Raw genomic sequence first — 22,586 nt, 5'->3', positions numbered from 1 at the left:
TCTGCTTTAGCAGCCTGAGTTTCTGGACTCTGCTATAAGAGCAGAGGAAGGTGAATCCTGACATTAATAAAAGATGATGTCCAGGATATCATGTCTGTAGTTTGGAAACCTCTCCTTGTTATTTTTTTCTTTTTCTCTTTTTAACGAAAATCTACTGGAAGATGACTATTTACTAAAATTCTACTACTACATTCTATTACTACGATATTACCTGTTGTTAATTATGGGAGAAATAAACACAGAAAAAAAAATCTAGAAGGAGTTATGCGTCTACAAAGAAGACTTATACTTCTGAAACATTTATTGTAAAATCTTCTCAGTCACCTGAATAACTTCCAAGCCTTGGAGCATTGTTGTCAGCACCATCATAAAAGTCTAAAGAATCCCAGTTGTGTTCTGTAGCAAAACTCACCACTTGCACCTATGAAGAAAATATGAGGTAAAGAAAAGAAGTTTCTTTTTCTCTATTCAGCACAAAGAAAGATTGCAAATTGTAGCCTCTCTTGTTTTTGGTCACAAAAAGCTGAGGGATTTTTTTGTTTGTTTGTTTGTTTTGCTGTCGTTTTCAAAGAAAATGAAAAATAAACCACTGAATAAAATTTCATTCTAACTTTTTTTTTAAAAAAAACAAGTCATTTCAGACTTCTAAATTCCATGAGCCTTAGACATAATTATGTATTACCTATGGTTCTCTCATTTGGAGGGCATTGAGTGAAAAACAAGATACAAGATCATTAATTAATGCATTCTTTTGATGATTCTCACTAGTTTATCCCTAGCTATAACAGTATGATTCAATTTTCTTCTTCTATCTTGCCATGTTCAATCCTGCCTTTTAGCAAGAGCAGCCTCCTGTATTTGGTGACCTTCATCATTGACTCTTGTCCTGAGGAGAAAAAGTCACTTCACAGAATCACAGAATAACAGAATCACAGAATGGTTATGGTTGAAAGGGACCTCCAGAGATCATCTAGTCTAATCGCCCCTGCTCCAGCAGGGACACCTAGAGCACGTGGCGCAGGGTCACATCCAGGCAGGTTTTGAAGATCTCCAGAGAAGGAGACTCTCACACATCATCTCTGGGCAGCCTGTTCAAGGGCTCTGGCACCCTCTCAGTAAGGAAGTTCTTCCTTACATGAAGATGGAACATCCTGGGTTTCAACTTGTACCCATTACCCCTTGTCCTATCATTGGCCACCACAGAGATGAGTTTGGCCCTATCCTCCCTACATTCACCCCTCAGGTACTTATACACACGGGTCAGGTCTCCTCTCAATCTTCTCTAGGCTAAACAGGCCCAGTTTACTTAGTATTTCCTCATAATATAGATGCTCCAGTCCCTTAATCATATTCGTGGCCCTGCTCTGGACACTCTTTAGAAGCTCCACATCCCTCTTGTACTGAGGAGCCCAGAACTGCACCTAGAACTGTGTCCTCCCAAGAGCTGAGTAGAGGGGCAGGATGCCCTCCCTTGACCTGATGGCAACACTCCTCCTGATGCAGGCCAGGATCCCATTGGCTGCCTTGGCCATGAGGGCATATTGCTGACTCATGGTTAACTTCTTGTCAACCAGGAATCCCAATTCTATTTCTGTCAAGCTGCTTGCCAGCAGGTCAACTCCTAATCTGTACTGGTGTCATAGAATCATAGAATCAAAGAATGCTTAAGGTTGGAAGGGACCTCTAGAGATCACATAGTCCAACCACCCTGCACACGCAGGGTCACCTAGAGCACGTGGCACAGGACTGCATCCAAAGCGGGTTTGGAAGATCTCCAGAGAAGGAGACTCCACAACCTCCCTGGGCAGCCTGTTCCAGTGCTCTGTCATCCTCACTGTTAAGAAATTTTTCCTTAAGTTCCTGTGGAACTTTCGGTGTTTCAGTTTGTGGCCGTCACATCTAGTTCTGTCAGTGGCCACCACTGAAAAGAGGCCAGCACCATCCTTCTCACTGCCTGCCCTGAGGTACTTATAGACACTGATTAGATCTCCTCTCAGCCTTCTCTTCTGCAGGCTGAACAGGCCCAGCTCCCTCAGTCCCTTCTCATAGGGCAGATGTTCCAGGCCCCTGATCATCCTTGTAGCCCTGCGCTGGGCTCTCTCCAGTAGAATCACATCCCTCTTGTACTGTGGAGAACAGAAGTGGACACAATACTCCAGATGTGGCCTCACCAGGGCTGAGTAGAGGGGCAGGATCACCTCCCTCCACCTGATGGAGACGCTCTTCCTAACGCACCGCAGGCCTTCTTGGCCACGAGGGCACACTCCCGCCTCATGGTCAACTTGTCGTCCACCATGACGCCCACCTCCTCTGCAGAGCTGCTCTCCAGAAGGTCAGTTCCCGGCCTGTACTGGTGTCTGGGGGCTATTCCTCCCCAGGTGCAGAACCTTGCACTTGGCCTTATTGACTTTCACAGGGTTTCTCACTGCCCAGTTGTTCAGTCTGTCCAGGTCCCTCTGGATGGCAGCGCAGCCCTCTGGGGTATCAGCTACTCCTCCCAGTTTGGTATTATCAGCAAACTTGCTGAGGGAGCACTCTGTGCCTTCATTCAGGTCATTGATGAATAAATTGAACAGGACTGGACCAAGGACTGACCCCTGGGGGACACCGCTAGCTACAGGCCTCCAACTAGACTCTGCACCGCTGATCACCACCCTCTGAGCTCTGCCATCCAGCCACTTCCTAATCCACCTCATCGTCCACCCATCTATCCCACACTTCCAGAGCTTGCCCAGGAGGATGTTGTGAGGGACAGTGTCAAAAGCCTTGGTGAAGTTGAGATAGACGATATCCACCACTCTCCCCTCATCTATCTAGCTGGTCATTTCATCATAGAAGACTATCAGGTTAGTCAAGCATGACTTCCCCTTGGTGAATCCATCCTGCCTACTCTTAAGCACCTTCTTGTCGTCCGTATGCCTGGAGACAACGGCAAGTATGAGCCGTTCCATCACTTTTCCGGGGACGGAGGTGAGGCTCACTGGCCTGTAGTTGCCTGGGTCCTCCTTCTTGACTTTTTTGAAGACTGGCGTGACATTGGCTTTTTTCCAGACCTCCGGCACCACACCTGTTCTCCAGGATCTTTCAAAGAAGATGGAGAGCGGCTTAGCCATGACATCCGCCAGCTCACGCAGCACTCTGGGGTGCATCCCAGGGCCCATGGATTTGTGGGTATTGAGTTGCCTTAGGTGCTCTCTGATCCAATCCTCCTCTACCCAGGGCAAGACTTCCTCTCTTCAGGCTTCTTCTCTTGTCCCTAGGGCCTGGGGCTCTAAAGGACTTGGTAAACACCAAAGCAAAGAAGGCAATCAGCATCTCTGCTTTTTCTGTGTTTTTTTTGTAACCAGGGTACCCACCCTGTTCACCAGCAAACCTACATTTTCTCTGATCCTCCTTTTGCTGTTAACGTATTTGAAGAAGTTTTTCTTGTTATTTTTAACATCCCTTGCCAGATTGTGTTCCAGACGTGCCTTAGCTTTCCTTGTCGCATCTCTGCATTCCCTGACAACATTCCTGTACTTCTCCCAGGGGGCCTGTCCTTTTTTCCACATTCTTCTGCCTGAGCATTGTCACAAGCTCCTTGCTCATCCACACAGGTCTCCTGCCCCCTCTGCCCGACTTCTTACATTTCTTACACACAGTGTTGCTAGGCGTGGAGGAACTGCTGCTTGAAAACTAACCAGTTCTCTTGGGCCCCTCTTCCTTCTAGAGCTCTAGCCCATGGACTTCTTCCGAGGAAGTCTCTGAAAAGGTTAAAGTTGGCCCTCCTGAAGCCCATTGTTGCAAGGCTACTCACAGCCCTGCCTCCTCCTCGTTGCATCTTGAACTCCACCAACTCATGGTCACTGCAGCTGAGGCTACCCCCCACCTTCACATCTCCTACAACTCCCTCTCTATTCGTTAGCACGAGGTCCAGTAGCCCAACTCTCCTCGTTGGTTACTCCACAACCTGTGTCAAAAAGTTATCGTCGACGCACTGCAGGAACCTCCAGGACTGTTTGTGCCTGGCTGTGTTGTCCTTCCAGTTGATGTCAGGGTAGTTGAAATCCCCCATGAGAACCAGGGCCTGTGACCATGAGGCAACATCCAGCTGACTATAGAAGGCCTCATCAATTTCCTCATCCTGGTCAGGTGGCCTGTAGCAGACACCCACCACAGTGTCTTCCACATTAGCCTGTCCTTTAACCCTTACCCACAAGCTCTCAACTCACTCATCATCCAGTCCCAGACTGAGCTCCCTGCATTCCAGTTGCTCTCTCACATAAAGAGCTACTCCACCACCTCGCCTTCCCAGCCCGTCCTTTCTAAAGAGCATATAGCCTTCCATGACAGCGCTCCGGTCATGTAAGCTATCGCACCATGTCTCTGTGATTCCAATGAGATCATGGCGCTAGGACCACACACAGAGCTCCAGTTCATCCTGCTTCGCGCATTGGTGTACAGGCATTTCAGGGAAGTAATCGAGCCTGTAAGTTCCCCAGGAGGGGTGAAAGAGGACCCTCTATAATCACATCCTATCCTCACTTCCCCACTACCATACTCCCGCTCAATGCCATCTGATTTTGGCTGCGTGGTACTGATCGCCCTATCCGTGTGACCCTCCCCTTCTCCCTTCTCGTCTAGTTTAAAGCCCTCCTAACCAGGTTGGCCAGCCTTTTGGCAGAGACGTGTGCCCCTCTTGCTGAGATGCTTCCCATCATTCCCCGCTAGCTGATGGCCATCAAACAAAATCCCATGGTCATAGAAGCCAAAACCCTGTTGCCAAACCCAGTGGTGCCGCCAGTTGTTAATCTGCCATATCTGCCTTCTCCTCCTTGAATCCATTCTCCTTGTTGGTAGGACAAAGGAGAACACTACCTGGGCTCCCACACCTTTGACGGCCATCCCTAGGGCTCTGAAATCTCGCTTGATATCCCTCAGTTCCCTCATGGCATCATTAGTGAAGCAGTACTGGGGGTGACAGTCAGACTCCTGGACAAGCCTTGGGAGCCTCTCTGTAACATCCCTTATTCAGGACCCTAGCAAGCAGCAGACCTCTCTGGATAAGGGGTCCAGTCTACATATTGGTGCCTCCGAGTCACCTGCCACCTCGAGTAGGGACTTGTTTCCATTGTTGATTGTACCTTGATAATGTTAATTCTGCCCCCTTTGCCCTATGGCAAGAGTGGCTTTCCTGGCAAAACTGCAGGATGCAGCTCCACCAGTCTATTTCTCTTTCACATTCCCTGATGGTCCTCAGCCTTTCTACCTCCTCCTTTAGCTCCCCCACCAGGCTGAGCAGGTTATCCACCTGCTCACACCTAAGGCAGACGGTGTTTTCACTACTCCCCAGTAACATGGAGAGGCTCAGACATTCCCCACAGCTAGAAACCTGGACCGCTGCATGTTTCTGTGGTGGTTCAGTCTCTGTCGCCACAGTCTTCCTGGTGGAAGCTCTCTGCCGAGTAGAGACCATGGCTTCACCTGATCTCCCACTCGTGGAAGAGTCTGTGGAGAGAACTCTTTTCCGCACCTGGGAGGAGACTCCCTGCCCCCAGCCTGCACCGCCTGCCTACACTAACTGCCGCATCACACTCCTGATCACTGGCACTCCCTGGGGGCAGCTTTTGAATTCCCGCCTGCCCTGCCGGCTCCGCCCCCGCTGAGTCAGAGCCGCCTCTGGCTGGGAGCTCAGCACTGCCCGCACGGGGGTCGGCGCTTTCTCGTTTGGCGGCTTTTGCAGCAGTTGTTCGCCTCTAGACAAGGTGTTCCGGCACAAGCGGCCGCTCCAGAGCCCTTCCCTTCAAGATCTGTCTGGGGTTATTGCTGCTCAGGTGCAGGACCCTGCCCTTGTCCTTGTTGAACCTCATGAGGTTCCTCTCTCCCCAACCCTCCAATGGCAGCACAGCCCTCTGGAGTGTCTGCCACTCCCCCCAGTTTGGTATAGCCCGCAAATTTGCTGAGGGTGCACTCTGTGCCCTTGTCAAAGTCATGAACAAGTTGAACAGCCCTGGGCCCAGTACTGACTCCTGTAGGACACCGCTGGCCCCAGGCCTCCAACTAGACTCTGCCCCATTTATCACCACCCTCTGAGCTCTGCCATCCAGCCAGTTCTCAATCCACCAAATCCACTCCTACTGCAAGAAGAAGACAGAACATTAACTTCTGCTCTTTCAGAGAAGACAGCATCCTTCCTCATATAAAGAAACTGAAAGCAAGAAGCAGATATAGTGCAAGAGGGAGCATAATTTTTGGTAGTGTAATGAGAGCACTCACTACAAATCAGAGGAATACTAGGTGGCTGTCCCTGTCCCCTTTACTCTTTTGGAAGGTACAAATATTTGAAGATCTCAGTTCTCAAAATGGTAAAAATGGTATGATGAGTTACTATGTATTACTGATCTTATGCCAGGTGTGCACAGTTCACTATATCAAGGACTTTTATCGTCCTCTGAGCTAGCCTTGAACACCAGTCAGGATTCAGAGGACCAGGTGATCATGTATCGTGACTGTCCTGTTTCATCAACAATATTCAAGATTCTGCAGATTTAATTATACCCATAGTCATGCCCATAAAACTTCTTTGTTATTTCATTTGTACAAGTATAAATGACTAAGTGATCAATAATGGAAATTTTGCACTAGCTCTCTTAGCTGGAAAAGCTGTGGGGAACAAGAAATAATTAAAAAGAGTAAATACATTTTTATTATGACTCTGGACAAAAACATTATCATGCAGATTAGGCGTTTAAATTGAAACCAGAGTTATCACTTTAGTCACCTAATGCACTCTGTAATAACAGAAAACACTTCAATAATGCAAATATGTGTGCTTAAGTCAAGACACCAATTAATGCCCAGCTTAGATATGATGATCTATTCTCCTACTGTTTAATTTTCATTACTGATTGTATAGAAAATGTAGAGGAGCCATTACCTAACTTAGTAAACTGTTTAGATTGAGTAATGTTCCGCAGAATCAATCTCAAAAGTTATTTATCTTATAGAATACTGTTCCATTGTTTAATGGAAAACAATGGTTTTGAAAATTGAACTAATCTTTTAAATTCTACCACATGTAGATGGGTTATTAGGGTGGATTTGTGAGGATTTTTTCTATGAATAAGTTCTATGACATTTTTATGTTTTTGTTAAATATTTTAAACAAGAATTTAACGTATTTATCACATTTAAAGTAAAATGTGTGTATTTTTCAAGATGGCTATATAGAAGCCAGCTATTCAAAACTTTTCTTGACACAGTAAAATACCTTAAAGACACTGTAAAATATCCTAAAGTGTCTGTGATATAAGAATTAAAAAGACAGTTTTAATAAACTGTCCACATTTTTTGTTTGCTTTTTTTTTTGTTTTGTCTTTTATGTTCCATAAAATTCTTAATCTATATTTTAATAAATTAGAATTCTGACATCATTTAAAGGACCCATTCACACATTATGTTGAAACATACTGAAATATCTTTATATCATATCAAGCATTTATAACTGTATAGTAAATAACAGGAAAAGTTTCTTGGAAAGCATGTATAGCCTGCCTATGAAAACAACGCACTTCACTCTGTTGAAAGGAAATCTATTCATTCTGGGGAAAAGAATGAACACAGAAACTCCCCTCAGTTCTCTCTAATTTACGATAATTTTTTGACCATTAACATTAAATTATCAGTGCTTTTCTTGTAAGTAAAAAAGTATACCTCTTTAGAATTGTGCAAATTCTACACCTTTTAAATTCTGTGTGAATAAAATAATTTGCAACAAATTACTTGTGACAATCACTAGTTAGATAGTAAAAATGTATGAATAAATGATCTTTTCAGGCTCTCCTATCAGGAAAAACAGTTTTGAGCATGATGATGCTGGCAAGCAGATAGCAAGTATACTTACTTGAATTCCAGCTCCCTCTGGTACCGTGATCTTCCATACACAATTCAGATTGTTGTCATAAGGCTCAGGGTAACCAGGAGACAAAATGGTCCCTTTACGCTTTGTTAAAATTCCACCACAGGGCACTGAAAGGAAATGCACAAGGCAAGAAAGAAGTATGAAGCTTCAGATGTGAGAGAAGTTATTATAAAAGCTTTCACAGTTTCATGATACTATTGCTGAAAACTTTTGTAATTTTATGCTGCATTTAAAAATTTATATTTGCCTCAGGACAATAAAATCTTATATCTCAGAAAATTTTGTTTCAGGTAACAAAAAAGGAAAAAGACAAAGTTAAAATTCTGGTAGCTTTCTACTTGACACCATGTACTTGACCTTTAACAATGTATAACCCATTCTATTGGGTCCTAGTAATCTGATGAAAATATAATATTACCGTTAGCTGGTAATAATGAAATTTGAACAGTTGTGTGGTGTATCACTATAAAAGACAAAAAAAGTGATAAAAAGAAATATTATTTTTTAATATTGATACTCTGCTGTTGTTTACATGAATAATAGTACCAGTTTCAAGACCTTGACTATACTCTTTGCTTTTGTGAGTTATCCCATCACAGACTACGGATCAGTTATATTACAAAGAAATTGCTAAATGCTTGCATGGTTGCACTCATCATATCCATATCCATGGATCAATAGAAGTCTTATGCATGAAATATGATAGATGCATTCAGTACCATTAAGTTTCCTTTCTGAATGTTCAACTTGAATGTATCTAGTCTAAATCATTAGATGTTCTATCAGAGACAAAGAAATCTAGATACAGATATTCTGTTGGTATTTAAGAAGTCTAAGGAAAATAATGATACAAAGTTTTATCAAAACCTTTAAAATCTAATGTATTATTTCTACGCAACACTACCAAGTTCTAAATTGATTCCATCAGATGATACAAATATGAGGATTCATAAAATAAGTAGAGGAATGCAACTTAGCATAGTAATGAATACTGTAGCTACCTTTTATATGGCATATAATTAATAGAATCTGTCCAGAACTACATGGATAAACTAAAGGTCACTGTATCTTAAAGTCTTTAAATAATTACTCATAAAAGGATGAACAGAGAGCATGATTGATGTCCTCTATCTTCAAGAAAATATTCAAGCATTCACTAGAGTTAAGGCAATTTAATACGGTCATGTGTATCACTTCAATTACTAAACTGATTTAGTTCAATGCAATTTTCACTTCATATATATTTTGTGACCTTTATTGGCATAGCGATTTTCAGACATACGGCATAATGAATAATTTTAGCCTGCAACCCTTGCTCGATTCAATTTCCCTAGAACCAGGTAGTTTAATATACCAATAAAATATTGTAATCAATGACCAAATATTTATTTCAAGATTTTTTTAAGTCGTTACATCCAAAAAACAAAGGGAATATATTTCAAGGGGTACAGCTATACTGATTAAATTATCTATTTTATCTGTTTATCTAAATTGTTCTATATAAGGGATGTTACGGAGAGGCTCCCAAGGCTTGTCCAGGAGTCTGACTATTATCCCCAGTACTGTTTCACATGGGCACTAATGATGCCATGGGGAAACTGAGGGATATCAAGCGAGATTTCAGAGCCCTAGGGATGGCCGTCAAAGGTGTGGGAGCCCAGGTAGTGTGTTCCTTTTTCCTACCAACAAGGAGAATGGATTCAAGGAGGAGAAGGCGGATATGGCAGATTAACAACTGGCGGCACCACTGGGTTTGGCAACAGGGTTTTGGCTTCTTTGACCATGGGATTCTGTTTGATGACCACCAGCTAGCGGGGAATGATGGGAAGCATCTCAGCAAGAGGGGCACACGTCTCTGCCAAAAGGCTGGCCAACCTGGTTAGGAGGGCTTTAAACTAGACGAGAAGGGAGAAGGGGAGAGTCACACAGATAGGGCAATCAGTACCACGCAGCCGAAGTCAGATGGCATTGAGCGGGAGTATGGTAGTGGGGAAGTGAGGATAGGATGTGATTATAGAGGGTCCTCTTTCACCCCTCCTGGGGAACTTACAGGCTCGATTACTTCCCTGAAATGCCTGTACACCAATGCGCGAAGCAGGACGAACTGGAGCTCTGTGTGTGGTCCTAGCGCCATGATCTCATTGGAATCACAGAGACATGGTGCGATAGCTTACATGACCGGAGCGCTGTCATGGAAGGCTATATGCTCTTTAGAAAGGACGGGCTGGGAAGGCGAGGTGGTGGAGTAGCTCTTTATGTGAGAGAGCAACTGGAATGCAGGGAGCTCAGTCTGGGACTGGATGATGAGTGAGTTGAGAGCTTGTGGGTAAGGGTTAAAGGACAGGCTAATGTGGAAGACACTGTGGTGGGTGTCTGCTACAGGCCACCTGACCAGGATGAGGAAATTGATGAGGCCTTCTATAGTCAGCTGGATGTTGCCTCATGGTCACAGGCCCTGGTTCTCATGGGGGATTTCAACTACCCTGACATCAACTGGAAGGACAACACAGCCAGGCACAAACAGTCCTGGAGGTTCCTGCAGTGCGTCGACGATAACTTTTTGACACAGGTTGTGGAGTAACCAACGAGGAGAGTTGGGCTACTGGACCTCGTGCTAACGAATAGAGAGGGAGTTGTAGGAGATGTGAAGGTGGGGGGTAGCCTCAGCTGCAGTGACCATGAGTTGGTGGAGTTCAAGATGCAACGAGGAGGAGGCAGGGCTGTGAGTAGCCTTGCAACAATGGGCTTCAGGAGGGCCAACTTTAGCCTTTTCAGAGACCTCCTCGGAAGACAGAGACACTGTCCCTCACAACATCCTCCGGCAAGCTCCGGAAGTGTGGGATAGATGAGTGGACACTGAGGTGGATTAGGAAGTGGCTGGATGGCAGAGCTCAGAGGATGGTGATCAGCGGTGCAGAGTCTAGTTGGAGGCCTGCACCTAGTGGTGTCCCCCAGGGGTCAGTCCAGTCCTGTTCATTTTATTCATCAATGACCTGGATGAAGGCACAGAGTGCTCCCTCAGCAAGTTTGCTGATGATACCAAGCTTGAGGAGGAATAGCTGATACCCCAGAGGGCTGCGCTGCCATCCAGAGGGACCTGGACAGACTGAACAACTGGGCAGTGAGAAACCTCATGAAATTCAACAAGGCCAAGTGCAAGGTCCTGCACTGGGGAGGAATAACCCCCAGACACCAGTGCAGGCTGGAGACCGACTTTCTGAAGAGCAGCTCTGCAGAGAGGGACCTGGGTGTCATGGTGGATGACAAGTTGACCATGAGGCAGCAGTGTGCCCTCATGGCCAAGAAGGCCAATGGGATCCTCGGGTGCATTAAGAAGAGCGTCTCCATCAGGTCGAGGGAGGTGGTCCTGTCCCTCTACTCAGCCCTGGTGAGGCCGCATCTGGAGTATTGTGTTCGGTTCTGGGCTCCACAGTACAAGGGGGATGTGGAGCTGCTGGAGAGAGTCCAGCGCAGGGCCACGAGGATGATCAGGGGCCTGGAACATCTGCCCTATGAGGAGAGGCTGAGGGAGCTGGGCCTGTTCAGCCTGGAGAAGAGAAGGCTGAGAGGGGACCTGATCAGTGTCTATAAGTACCTCTAGAGGGCCATTGAGGAGGATGGTGCTGGTCTCTTTTCAGTGGTGGCCACTGATAGAACTAGAGGAAACGGCCAGAAATTAAAGCATCCCACAGGAACTTAAGGAAAATTTTCGTAACAGTGAGGATGACAGAGCCCTGGAACAGGCTGCCCAAAGAGGTTGTGGAGTCTCCTTCTATGGAGATTTTCAAAACCTGCTTGGATGCAGTTCTGTGCCAAGTGCTCTAGGTGACCCTGTGCAGGGTGGTTGGACTAGATGACCTCTAGAGGTCCCTTCCAACCTTAAGAATTCTATGATTTTATTATTCTATATTGTTTGGGCTGGGAACTGAGTTCTGCACATGGTTTCATCCTCAAATTGTATTTAATGAATTCAATTTGCATAATATTAATACATAAGCAGTTAATCCTGTTACAGACATTACAGGTGAAAAAGTTATATGGTGATGCAAAAGCATCCCCGCAAATGCTAACCATTTTGTATTAATTTATACACTTTTTTTTCCCCTGCATTAAGAAGAAAACAAGCATGCCAAACTCCATTAAAATAAATATGTAAATCAAAACATACAATGTTCTGTATTTGCCCTTGATGTAAACCTTAGGAAAAAAAAAAGTATTAATAGAATTTTATCTGTTTTCTCTAGGGCTTGTCAGCCCAGTAAGTTAGATTTCAAAAGGGTGCAAATCGGTTTATTAATGCCAATGGATGTACAATAATTTAAGAATTTAATTTTGGGAATTTAATCTTGTGTGATTATGACTGGACAAAATATATTTTCTCCTCTGGAAAATTACTGCTTTTTATGAGAAACAATTATATATTAGATTAACTATTTCTAACTTTTTAATACACTAGCACTCTTCATAATAGCTTGCAATTTCTTGTCAAAGATTTTAAGAGTGAGAGCATTTTAGTTTGGCAGACAGTCAGGGCAGACGGCATTGCTTCTAAGACTTGATTAAGGGACTTCCAGGGCTTGTCATTGATGTTAATGCAAAAGAAGCTAACATATAATTTGTAGCAGAAGGGTATATTCATGAAACTAGTGAAATGTCATAGCAAGGTTAGAACAGAAAGAAGAATAACATCTTAACCTTGGATGAAGAAGTAAGTGAATAAAAGCAAGCAGGAACAAAATACAGTATGGATGACAAAGAGGGAACACATTCAACTAGAGGTAATGATCTGTACTTTAGGCAGTAATTAGCTCTACAAAAAAAAAAGCCATAAGAACTCACCAACACATGTAGGGAGAGAATCATTCCACTGTGCCAATGCATTTGGTACAGTATCACATCTAATTGCTGTTGACCCGTGGAGGATATATCCTGGATTGCATTCAAAAAGTACCAGCGAACCAACTGCAAATTCATTCCCAATCCGTTTTCCAAATCTTGGTTCAGGCACAGAGCTGCACTGTGTTGCACTTGTTCTTGGAACAGCTGCAAATATATAATTAATTCTGGACTCCTAATTTTATATTTGGTGAAGGAATATAGGCTTTGAAACACAAATATTGAAAATAATTGGAAGAATCATTCTGTTATTTGCCAGTTCAGACATCTCCATAATCCCTAAATGAATCTGCACAATATGGATTGTGCATTTTTGATGTCTGGGTTATAATTTAGAGGAGTGTAAGCACTGATATTTTTGCCAAGATTAAAATGAATGAATTAAATCCATACGGAAACCTTTCTAAAATGGCACCAAGAAGTAGTATTAAGAAATATTCAGCTAAAACTTTTAACATGTTTTCCAAGCAACATTTGTGTGTCAGATAGATATTTACATTTATTCCGGCGGATTTCTGAACACGCTCTCTGCCTGTCAGATTAGGATTCAAATTTAATGGAAGAACGAGTTACACTTGCAAGTATTAGTGCATAATCATTTCTGTGACTGATCCATAAAAAAACAAATAATGCAAATCAAGAGAAGCATCTTAATAACAGAAAGCCCACTGATTCACCCACAGGTAATACTATTTCCAACTATTCATATTTAAATGGTAAAATATGCCAATTTAGCAGCCACATGGATCAAACACTAGTCAGCCAGGCTAACAAAGACAGAAATATCTGTTTTGTAAAACTATAGTCTTAAATTTGGAACCGCTTTTATGCTTCTTAAGTATCTGATTTAATCTTTAAAATACAGATAAAAGAATCGTGCTGAAATATTTTTAAAACATGCAGAAATAATGAAACATATCATTAGTAGGCTACAGTTATTATCATCAGCAGGCTATTTTTCTCTGTATTCTCTTTCCTTTCTGATAGATCGATAACACTGTGGTTTGTGAACAGAAAAATAATTTACATATATTTCCAGGTTGTCTTACCTTGATAAACAAAATGAAATCCTTTAGCTGTTACTGGTCCAACTGAAGTAAATCTAACCGTGATCTGGTTACCTGAGCTCAATGGAAGGGATTCACCTACTCAAACAAAGCAAATAAAAAGCTATCATAACCAGTTTCTAGTGAAAAATGCACTAAAAATGCCTATAAACATTTTTGCAACTAGAAAACAATCAAAAATATGTTCTGTTCAATATACTTTGCAATATACATATGATATTATTCTATCATTCTAGAATAGGGAGACTGAAACTCATCTCAATTACTAGAAAGTGAATTTTCCTCCTTTTCTAAAATAATAAAAAAGATATACCATATGTCCTGAAGACAAAATGCACATAATATATGAAATTTAATTTTGCTATAAACATACTTTAATTTCCATTTAAACATATAATGTCCATTTCAGATTGTTTATTAATTAAATAAAAATAAATAAATAAATAAAGTGTCGTAAGAGCACAAAGTAAGACATTCCAAATACTCAGTATAATTAAAGAAGAAAAAAAAAAAAAAGGTTATACTTAGCGCTAGTTCCTTCATTGCCACAACTTGTTAATGATTATAAGTTTACAGTAAAATACTGACTTCATATATTTTTATAAATTTACCCCTAAGAAAATCTGTCAACAATTTGCATTTATTTATTTGCGTTTTATCTATACGCTCAGTCTAGGTTTATACAGAATGAACAGCAATTTAATGAGCGTTCTTTTTAGGGATACCTGAATGAGATCCTGAGAGAGAGGATAACAAAGAAGACTGCAGAGTTGGGCCATCATATACTTCAACCACATCATGGAGTGATGTCTGAAAAAATACAAACTGGCCAAAAACCACTGATCAAACAGGAAAGAAAAAAAGCAAGTGGCACCAAATGCCAAAGAATAAGAGGGACAGAATGAGAAAGTAAAAACAAAACCAAAAAAAAAAGAAAAAAAGAGAGAGAGAGGAAGTAAATTAACATAGTGCTTTAAGAATATTTTAAAATCTTTTACTGTGAAGGATAGATATTCATTAGTTGATTTTCCTGATCAGTTAATTCAGGTAACTGCCTTGGTCACACCATAAGATCAGTAGATGGCTAAAAGTGCGGCAGTGTATATAGAACAAAAAAACAATGAATGTAGACAGATTTATTTGTATAAAAATGTTAATAATGAGGGGAAAAATATGCTGTTGAATATATTTTCAAATTTTATGCTTTCCTCCATTAAATTCTCAGTGCAAAACTGGCCTTTAGAATTGTAGCCATATTTTCATATAACAAGTTTCATTTATTCATGTTGTTGATAAGGTCTGTAAATTTCACTTACCTTGGACTGTTTTATTTTCCTTAAGAATGTCAATGTTCCTTGCAACTTTCACTTTTGTGATGTGCGAGGAAAAACTAATTCAAAACAACAAACACCCTTGCAAATTCATATTCTGTATCACAAAAAAAGTTGCTTGTTTTTAAAAATCCTCCTAGTTGAATAACTCAATGAAGGATGTTACTTTTCCACTTAAATCCAGAAATCTGTTCAGCACATTCACAATACAGATTTTATCACCTTCAATATACGTAAACAATTAGAAAGGAAAGGATATGAATTCCTGTGTCAATTCTGACCCTACAAAACATTTGTATCCGAACAATATCACCATTACTGAAGATGGCTGCAGAAGTGACCTAGGAAAAGAAGTTAAAAGGTGGTAATAATTGTATGTTTGTTGGTATTGGAATACTGTAAAGGAAAAGAAACCAGTTCTGGGTTTATGACCTTGGTGAAACATGTAGGAAACAAATATCTCAGTATGTTGTTGCTGGAGACAGATGATATCTGTTTTCCATGTTTTCTACAGTATCCTTATTTGGCATTCTGCTAAGCTAGGATTGGCATTCTGTTAAGGACAAAGCTAGGAATTTATAATTCTTCCAATCTATACATTGTAATAAGGTGTTGAAAATCACTACATCAAAAATCTGAAGCCTGCAAGTTGTTGATTTTTTTTGATTTTCAGACCGATTAATTTAAAAAGGCAGTTTCACCTTGCTAATGCAGGATCTTATCATTTCCTATTATCAAGAAGAAAAAGGAATCAATTTTGAATGCAAGACTTCTTTTTCTAAAGTGAAGTGCTGAATATTATTTTTATAATATATTCAAACAAAAAGTAGCCTAGAAAATGTCAATGAAGCACTTTCTTTTTTTTTTTTTTTTTTGGCAAATATTAGGTGTAAGAATAATGAGAAATAAAGTTACCATCTCCTTTATTTTTCCTCCAGTTTTTAATTATCTTTAGTGTTTCTGGATTTTTTTTTTATCAGCTCTGCTTATTTTTGAAACAGTATTTGACTGCATGCAGCAGTCATGCTGCTAAAGATACTAGCAAAGTTAATCCCACTAATTGCTTCTGCCATATTCTCACATTTGTATATTTTGTGGATCTTATTTTCAGAATCAATGAAGTTTACTTTGTCTTTGAGTCAAGAACAAAGTTCTTCTTGACCTTCATGGCTCTTTCCCTTTTTTATGTACATGTTGTACATAACCCATGTACAGAAATTTGATTCAAGTTTTGAGGTGTAACTGTTAACTAGCACACATAACTGTTATCAAGACCTCTATCATGGAAAAACTGTAAAAGGAGAGTTTATAAACTGTATTGGTGTTTTAATGTGGTACTAGAAATTATTTAATGAACAATTATGTCATATAGTGAGCTGAGTTTAAAGATCTGTTTCTATACTTCTTAAGCATTTCAAGATCCTTGTTCCCTCAAGCTTTCCCTTAAGCACTTTCTTGTCTAAGAGTGTAACAGTGAAGAAAAGTGACACAAAACTTGGCTGAAAACAGAAAACTCCATATAACATTTGTGGTAACTGTTTCTGTTTTTGTTTTTCCCTCCACTATCGTTTGTGCATTTCTAGATAAAATATAAGTAAATACAGGTAAAATCTGAGCAGGTAATCAAAAGTTAAATCAGTTTGCAATCAAGTAACACAAGTACCATCAAATAAGAAAATTGAGAGGTTTTTTTCTTTTTTTTTTTTTTTTTCCAAATTCCAGACAAACTGGAACATTAATACTGATACCAATACTTTTAAAATACAGTAAAGAGCGAAAACCATCCATTTGCTATTATGATAATTTAATGTTTTGCTTGGGTGTTTTTTTTATACATAAATGTGGTGAAACTACTATTCTCGATACATGTTTAATGAGGACATTAGAGAAGTGCTCACGGAAAGCATAAAAATCTACACATTCTCCCTCATTGCCATGCCCAATGTTTGCAATGACTGGCATTAAACGGACATGAGTGGCTTATTCTATTCCTTTCTTCTTTGTTGAATAACTCACTGAGGATTGGGGAGGACAGATGACTATATCCCTCCTTTATCTTCTTTACTTTTATAGAGAATAACTGCTTTTCAATTTCATGCTTAGAGAATATTTTTCCTTCAAGGCAGAGCACCATCTTGGTGCATGCTGTCAGAAGGGTTAGGCGTCACCTTACTCAGGTGCTGGGTCCCACCAAGGCACAGGCAGTAGCTGGGCAAGAATGGTTCTTTACTTCAGTTCAAGGTTATCATTTTGGACATTTGCAACTAAAAGTCTCACATGCTATGTATGAGCTTGATGCTTAAGATTTTGGCCTCAAGCAAAGCAGGAGCTTAAATCCAAGGGTTCATGCCCAAACAGAGTGATATAATGCAGAGCTAGTGGCTATTTTATGTCAGGACAAACTTTCTTATCGTTCCATACAGAATTTCCATCCCCAGCATAAGTAATCACTCTAAAAGAGAGTTTTGCTGACAACAGCATATTTCTATGGAAAAATATGGCTTCAATGAATTAGTATTTTACTTTTTTGGTGTGTATGAAAAACACAAGATATTGTAATTCTTCATTTCTTGTACAGTTTTCTTTGAATGTCACCTTTAGCCTAGAACAAGCATTGGTAGAAAACAAAATGCATGAGTGAACAGGAGAACATTTGCCTCTTTCTTTAACGATTTAAAAATGAAGATCCTCCTGTTGTCCAAACAGAATGCACAGTAAAATTGCAAGATAACTTGCTTGGAATTAGGAGAGATTCAGTAATCACTGAAAAGGTTTTTGAAGGGAAGAACTAAAAAGTTACATCCTTAAGTTGTGATCTTACAAAATTCATTTGCATAGTCATTGTTTTCAGTGAAGCAATTTAAGCATGACCTACTCACATAAGTAAATTAGATGTTTGATCTTTTATTGTGCAGAGAAAGGCTCAGTTTGACATAGCAGTAGCTCATAATTTAGTATTAGTAATTAGTCTTTAAATTAAAAGAAATAGAGGTGTCATTTTTTTGAACATTTCTCCTTACATTTCCAAACATATGGTTGTCTGACAGTTACTGTTAACAAATTCACTCTACTCTGTCTATAGAGTAGTCACTGTAATCACTGATTACTACAATGCTACAATGGCTTCCTGCAATGGTCGGCAGTTTTTAGCATGTGCTGTAATATAAAACAAAAAGTGTTAATTGTTTTTAGAGTCTCTATTAGTAATATTCCATTGGGTAAATAATAAAAATGCTTTCTGATGTTCCTGAACTTGGAATCAGTAAAAAATAATACTAGCAGTAATTCTCCTAGGTAAACTGCAAATTAGATGTCAGAATACAGCAATGATGGGTTTATGTTTAAACCACTACAAAAGGTATTGCTACTGACATGAGAGAACTTCTCACTCCACACAGATAAATATTAACAAGAGTTAGTGACTGAGTAACTCAATCTGAATAAAGTTACTATAATAATGTTGTAGAAATAATCAGATGCAGAAAAGGAAGAATATGAACTAAGTGAAAATGAAGATGCTAAAGACAGCAATAGGTGAAAAGAGCACAGATATGTATATGCATATATCTGTGTTTATATAGGTATTCAAGCCATATATTGCCCCTGTGTATGTACCAATGAAATACCAGACAGGTATGACTCTACACCACAAATCTATGCAAGTTAATGGCGATGCACTGCAATACTGTCATACGTATACTATCATAGAATAAGGCTGCATGCAGCATCAAAGATGAACATATAAAGTGTAACTTTGCATGCAGAGGGAAAACATATGCCTGTTCAATGTACTTGAACAGGGAAAAGGAATGTGCATTTATACTAGGTCTTGATAACATATGTGACACCGCTGTCTAGATCTTACTTCTTCAGTCTGATGAAGAATCATCATTATCACAGAATCATCATAGAATGCTTAAGGTTGGAAGGGACCTCTAGAGGTCATCTAGTCCAACCCCTCTGCACACGCAGGGTCACCTAGAGCACGTGGCACAGAATCGCATCCGAGTGGGTTTTGAAGATCTCCAGAGAAGGAGACTCCACAACCTCTCTGGGCAACCTGTTACGGTGGGCCGTCACCTTCACCGTCAATAAATTTTTCCTTAAGGCCCTGTGGAACTTTTGGTGTTTCAGTTTGGGGCCATTATCTCTAGTTCTGTCAGTGGCCACCACTGAAAAGAGGCCAGTACCATCTTCTTCACTCCCTCCCTTCAGGATGAACAGGCTCAGCTCCCTTAGCCTCTCCTCATAGGGCAGATGTTCCAGGGCCCTGATCATCCTTGTAGCCCTGCGCTGGACTCTCTCCAGCAGCTCCATATCCCTCTTGTACTGGGGAGCCCAAAACTGGACACAATACTCCAGATGCGGCCTCACCAGGGCTGAGTAGAGGGGCAGGATCACCTCCATCGGCCTGCTGAAGACGCTCTTCTTAATGCACTCCAGGATTTCTTAGGCCTTCTTGGCCACGAGGGCACACTGCTGCCTCATGGTCAACTTGTCATCCACCATGATGTCCACGTCCTTCTCTGCAGAGCTGCTCTCCAGAAGCTCAGTCCCCGGCCTCTACTGGTGTCTGGGGTTATTCCTCCCCAGGTGCAGGACCTTGCACTTGGCCTTGTTGAATTTCATGAGGCTTCTCACCACCCAGTTGTTCAGTCTGTCCAGGTCCCTCTGGATGGCAACCCAACCCTCTAGGGTATCAGGTACTCCTCCAAGCTTAGTATCATCAGCAAACTTGCTGAGGGAGCACTCTGTGCCTTCATTCAGGTCATTGATGAATAAATTGAACAGGACTGGGCTGAGGACTGACCCCTGGGGTACACCGCTAGCTACAGGCCTCCAACTAGACTCTGCACCGCTGATCACCACCCTCTGAGCTCTGCCATCCAGCCACTTCCTAAACGACCTCACTGTCTACTCACCTATCCCATACTGCCACAGTTTGCCCAGGAGGTTGTTTTGAGGGACTGTGTCAAAAGCCTTGCTGAAATTCAAGTATATGACATGCATATCCATCCCTCATCTACCCAGCCGGTCATTCCATTATAGAAGGCTGTCAGGTTAGTCAAGCATGATTTTCCTCTTGGTGAATCCATCCTAACTACTCTTGAGCATGTTCTTGTCCTCCATATGTTTGGAGACAACAGCCAGGATGAGTTGCTCCATGACTTTTCCAGGGATGGAGGTGACACTGACTGGCCTGTAGTTGCCTGGGTCCTCCTTCTTGCTTTTTTTGAAGACTGGTGTGACATTGACTTTCTTCCAGTCTTCTGGCACCTCTCCTGTTCTCCAGGACCCTTTGAAGATTATGAAGAATGGCTTCGCAATAACATCCACCAGCTCCCGCAGTACTCTTGGTTGCATCCCATCAGGGCCCATGGATTTGTGGATGTTAAGTTTCTGTAAGTGCTCTCTGACCCTGTCTTCCTATTTGCCTTTTGTTGCCAGTTAGTCATGATCCATAGATAGTCTCACACATTGTGCTCTCCAGTGGAGCCCACATTTCTTGGCAGAACACATAGGAGCTGGGGACAGATAAGAAGGGAGGGCAGAAGAGTTCTGCTTTGCCTTCTCTCAACAAGGGGAAAACATGTCTTTTCTGTACAGTCTGTATTATCTCTTGAACACAAAAGTCAGGGATGTTCAGACTAGGCTCTTCTACGACATTCCCTGGTGCTCTTTGTTTTTCTTCTGTAAAGAACGCATTGACTGAAAACAACCTGGCCCTGTCCTCACTCTCCGTACCATTTCCCTTCATTTCCAAAATAAGTGGGAGAGAAGAGGATGGGAGTGCTGCATCTTCCCATGTTTGAAAAGAAAAAACATGTTTCTCTGAAGGTATGAAAAGAGAGATTGTCCTTGGGAGCAGAAGGAACTGTTAGAAACACTGAACTACAAGAAGTTTAGAATGAGGAAGACACAAATGAAATTGTAGAGAACAAGACATACATGCTTCCTCAAAAACAGATGGACTTCTTATAACACAGGGAAGTGGAAACAGGCCTCTTCCTAAAATGAAACAGGAAATGACTCTCCTAGTTAAAAAATATCTTGCCCTCCTAAAATCAACTGAGTTTTAGCCTTACATAAATTATCATTCTTCTCCAGGCTTCTGTCAAGAAAGTAAATTTTATTTTAAACATTATGGATATAATATATAGAATTTAAACATTATGGATATAAATATATAATAAATACTAGAGATACTAATAAACAATAATAATATAAATACTATTTAAAATACTCTATGATTGCCTATTATATTTTATTATTACACATCATATATAACGCTGTCTTCTTCAAGCAGAAAGGAGTATGCCTTCAATCAAAAAGAACTGCAATAATCAAACATGATTATATTCATTTTATATTAACTAATTATGTGTGCACATTAAAATCAAATATGTTGAAGTTAACAATACATTTTTCATGTTTGGAAATAGCATTCCATATTTGACTAAACTATTGACAATTATAATTTTCTCAAATGCTACTAAAAATCCATAACTCTGATCTTAGTAACTGACAAATTACAAACATTAAAAACAGGGACCTGATCAAATTAAAATGCATTATATACAATACATATAATTACACTTTGAACTGTTTTCTCAACCAGAAGAGAGAACCTTCAACCATTTTTGTCTTAGGAAGAAAATAACCCTTACTGCTGGAAGATCAGCCAATTACATACCTTGTCAGAACTATTAGTTGACATATTAGAATTAGAATTAGAATCATTAGTTGACAATTTATTTGAACTGTGAAAATTTATAAGGAAATACAAACTGCTCCAAGATTTATTTTAAATTACCTTTTTTTTTCCTATGTCCACAAAAAAAATTCCCCATTTTTTCAAAAGAATGTTTTCAGCCTTTGTCCCTCTGTCCTTATATTTCTTTATTTAGACTTGCAATAGCTTCAAGTGTACAATGAACAGAATACTCCAGGGAAAGATTTTTGTTCACTGCTCTAACAGTACATAAGTGTGCAAGGTAAATTTGGTATGTGAACAAATACATTTGTGATACTATCATTAAAAACATTTTTATGGTTCAAACTATATATAGGATTAAAATAAAATAATAATTAAAAAAACCCAAAAAACTCTGCCAAAATAAACTGAATTAGATGTTGCCAAATTATAGAAAAGGGTACCATAATTACAGAAAAGCATACAATCTGATCATTCCTTGTTCTTGAAATACTTGTTTTCATTAGCCTGCAAACTGCATATCATATTGTGATATGCCATGGATAACTATTCAACAGTTGCAAGAAAATAAACAGATCTTGCAGAATTTGAAAGAGTTTAAAGTCATTACATGGGATGGTGTAAAACAATTCCTTGTTTCTCACTAAGTTTGATTTATTTTCTTTGTGTAACATCTA

At 40.5% G+C, this 22,586-nt stretch overlaps 1 protein-coding gene across 3 annotated transcripts in view; it reads right to left on the bottom strand.

Moving 5' to 3' along the window:
* CSMD3 (CUB and Sushi multiple domains 3) overlaps nucleotides 1–22,586 on the bottom strand; it is a 574,767-nt gene that overhangs the window by 100,112 nt on the left and 452,069 nt on the right. The window contains exons 33-37 of one of the 3 annotated variants that reach the window (XM_088523156.1): nucleotides 14,589–14,702; nucleotides 13,846–13,944; nucleotides 12,740–12,943; nucleotides 7,883–8,007; nucleotides 325–421 (exon numbers count right to left, since the gene is read on the bottom strand). In XM_088523156.1, coding sequence (XP_088379282.1) covers nucleotides 325–421; nucleotides 7,883–8,007; nucleotides 12,740–12,943; nucleotides 13,846–13,944; nucleotides 14,589–14,702 — 639 coding nt within the window. The remainder of the gene's footprint in view (nucleotides 1–324; nucleotides 422–7,882; nucleotides 8,008–12,739; nucleotides 12,944–13,845; nucleotides 13,945–14,588; nucleotides 14,703–22,586) is intronic. The other 2 variants (XM_088523167.1, XM_088523178.1) reach the window with 2 other exon arrangements.

The sequence above is a fragment of the Tinamus guttatus genome, unplaced genomic scaffold (assembly GCF_059628265.1).
Source record: "Tinamus guttatus ecotype Peru unplaced genomic scaffold, ASM5962826v1 Tinamus_guttatus_pri_ptg000012l, whole genome shotgun sequence".
In the NCBI taxonomy this organism is placed as follows: Eukaryota; Metazoa; Chordata; class Aves; order Tinamiformes; family Tinamidae; genus Tinamus; species Tinamus guttatus.
The sequence above is the reverse complement of the archived record's forward strand: the minus strand, read 5'-3'. Positions and strand labels throughout refer to the sequence as shown.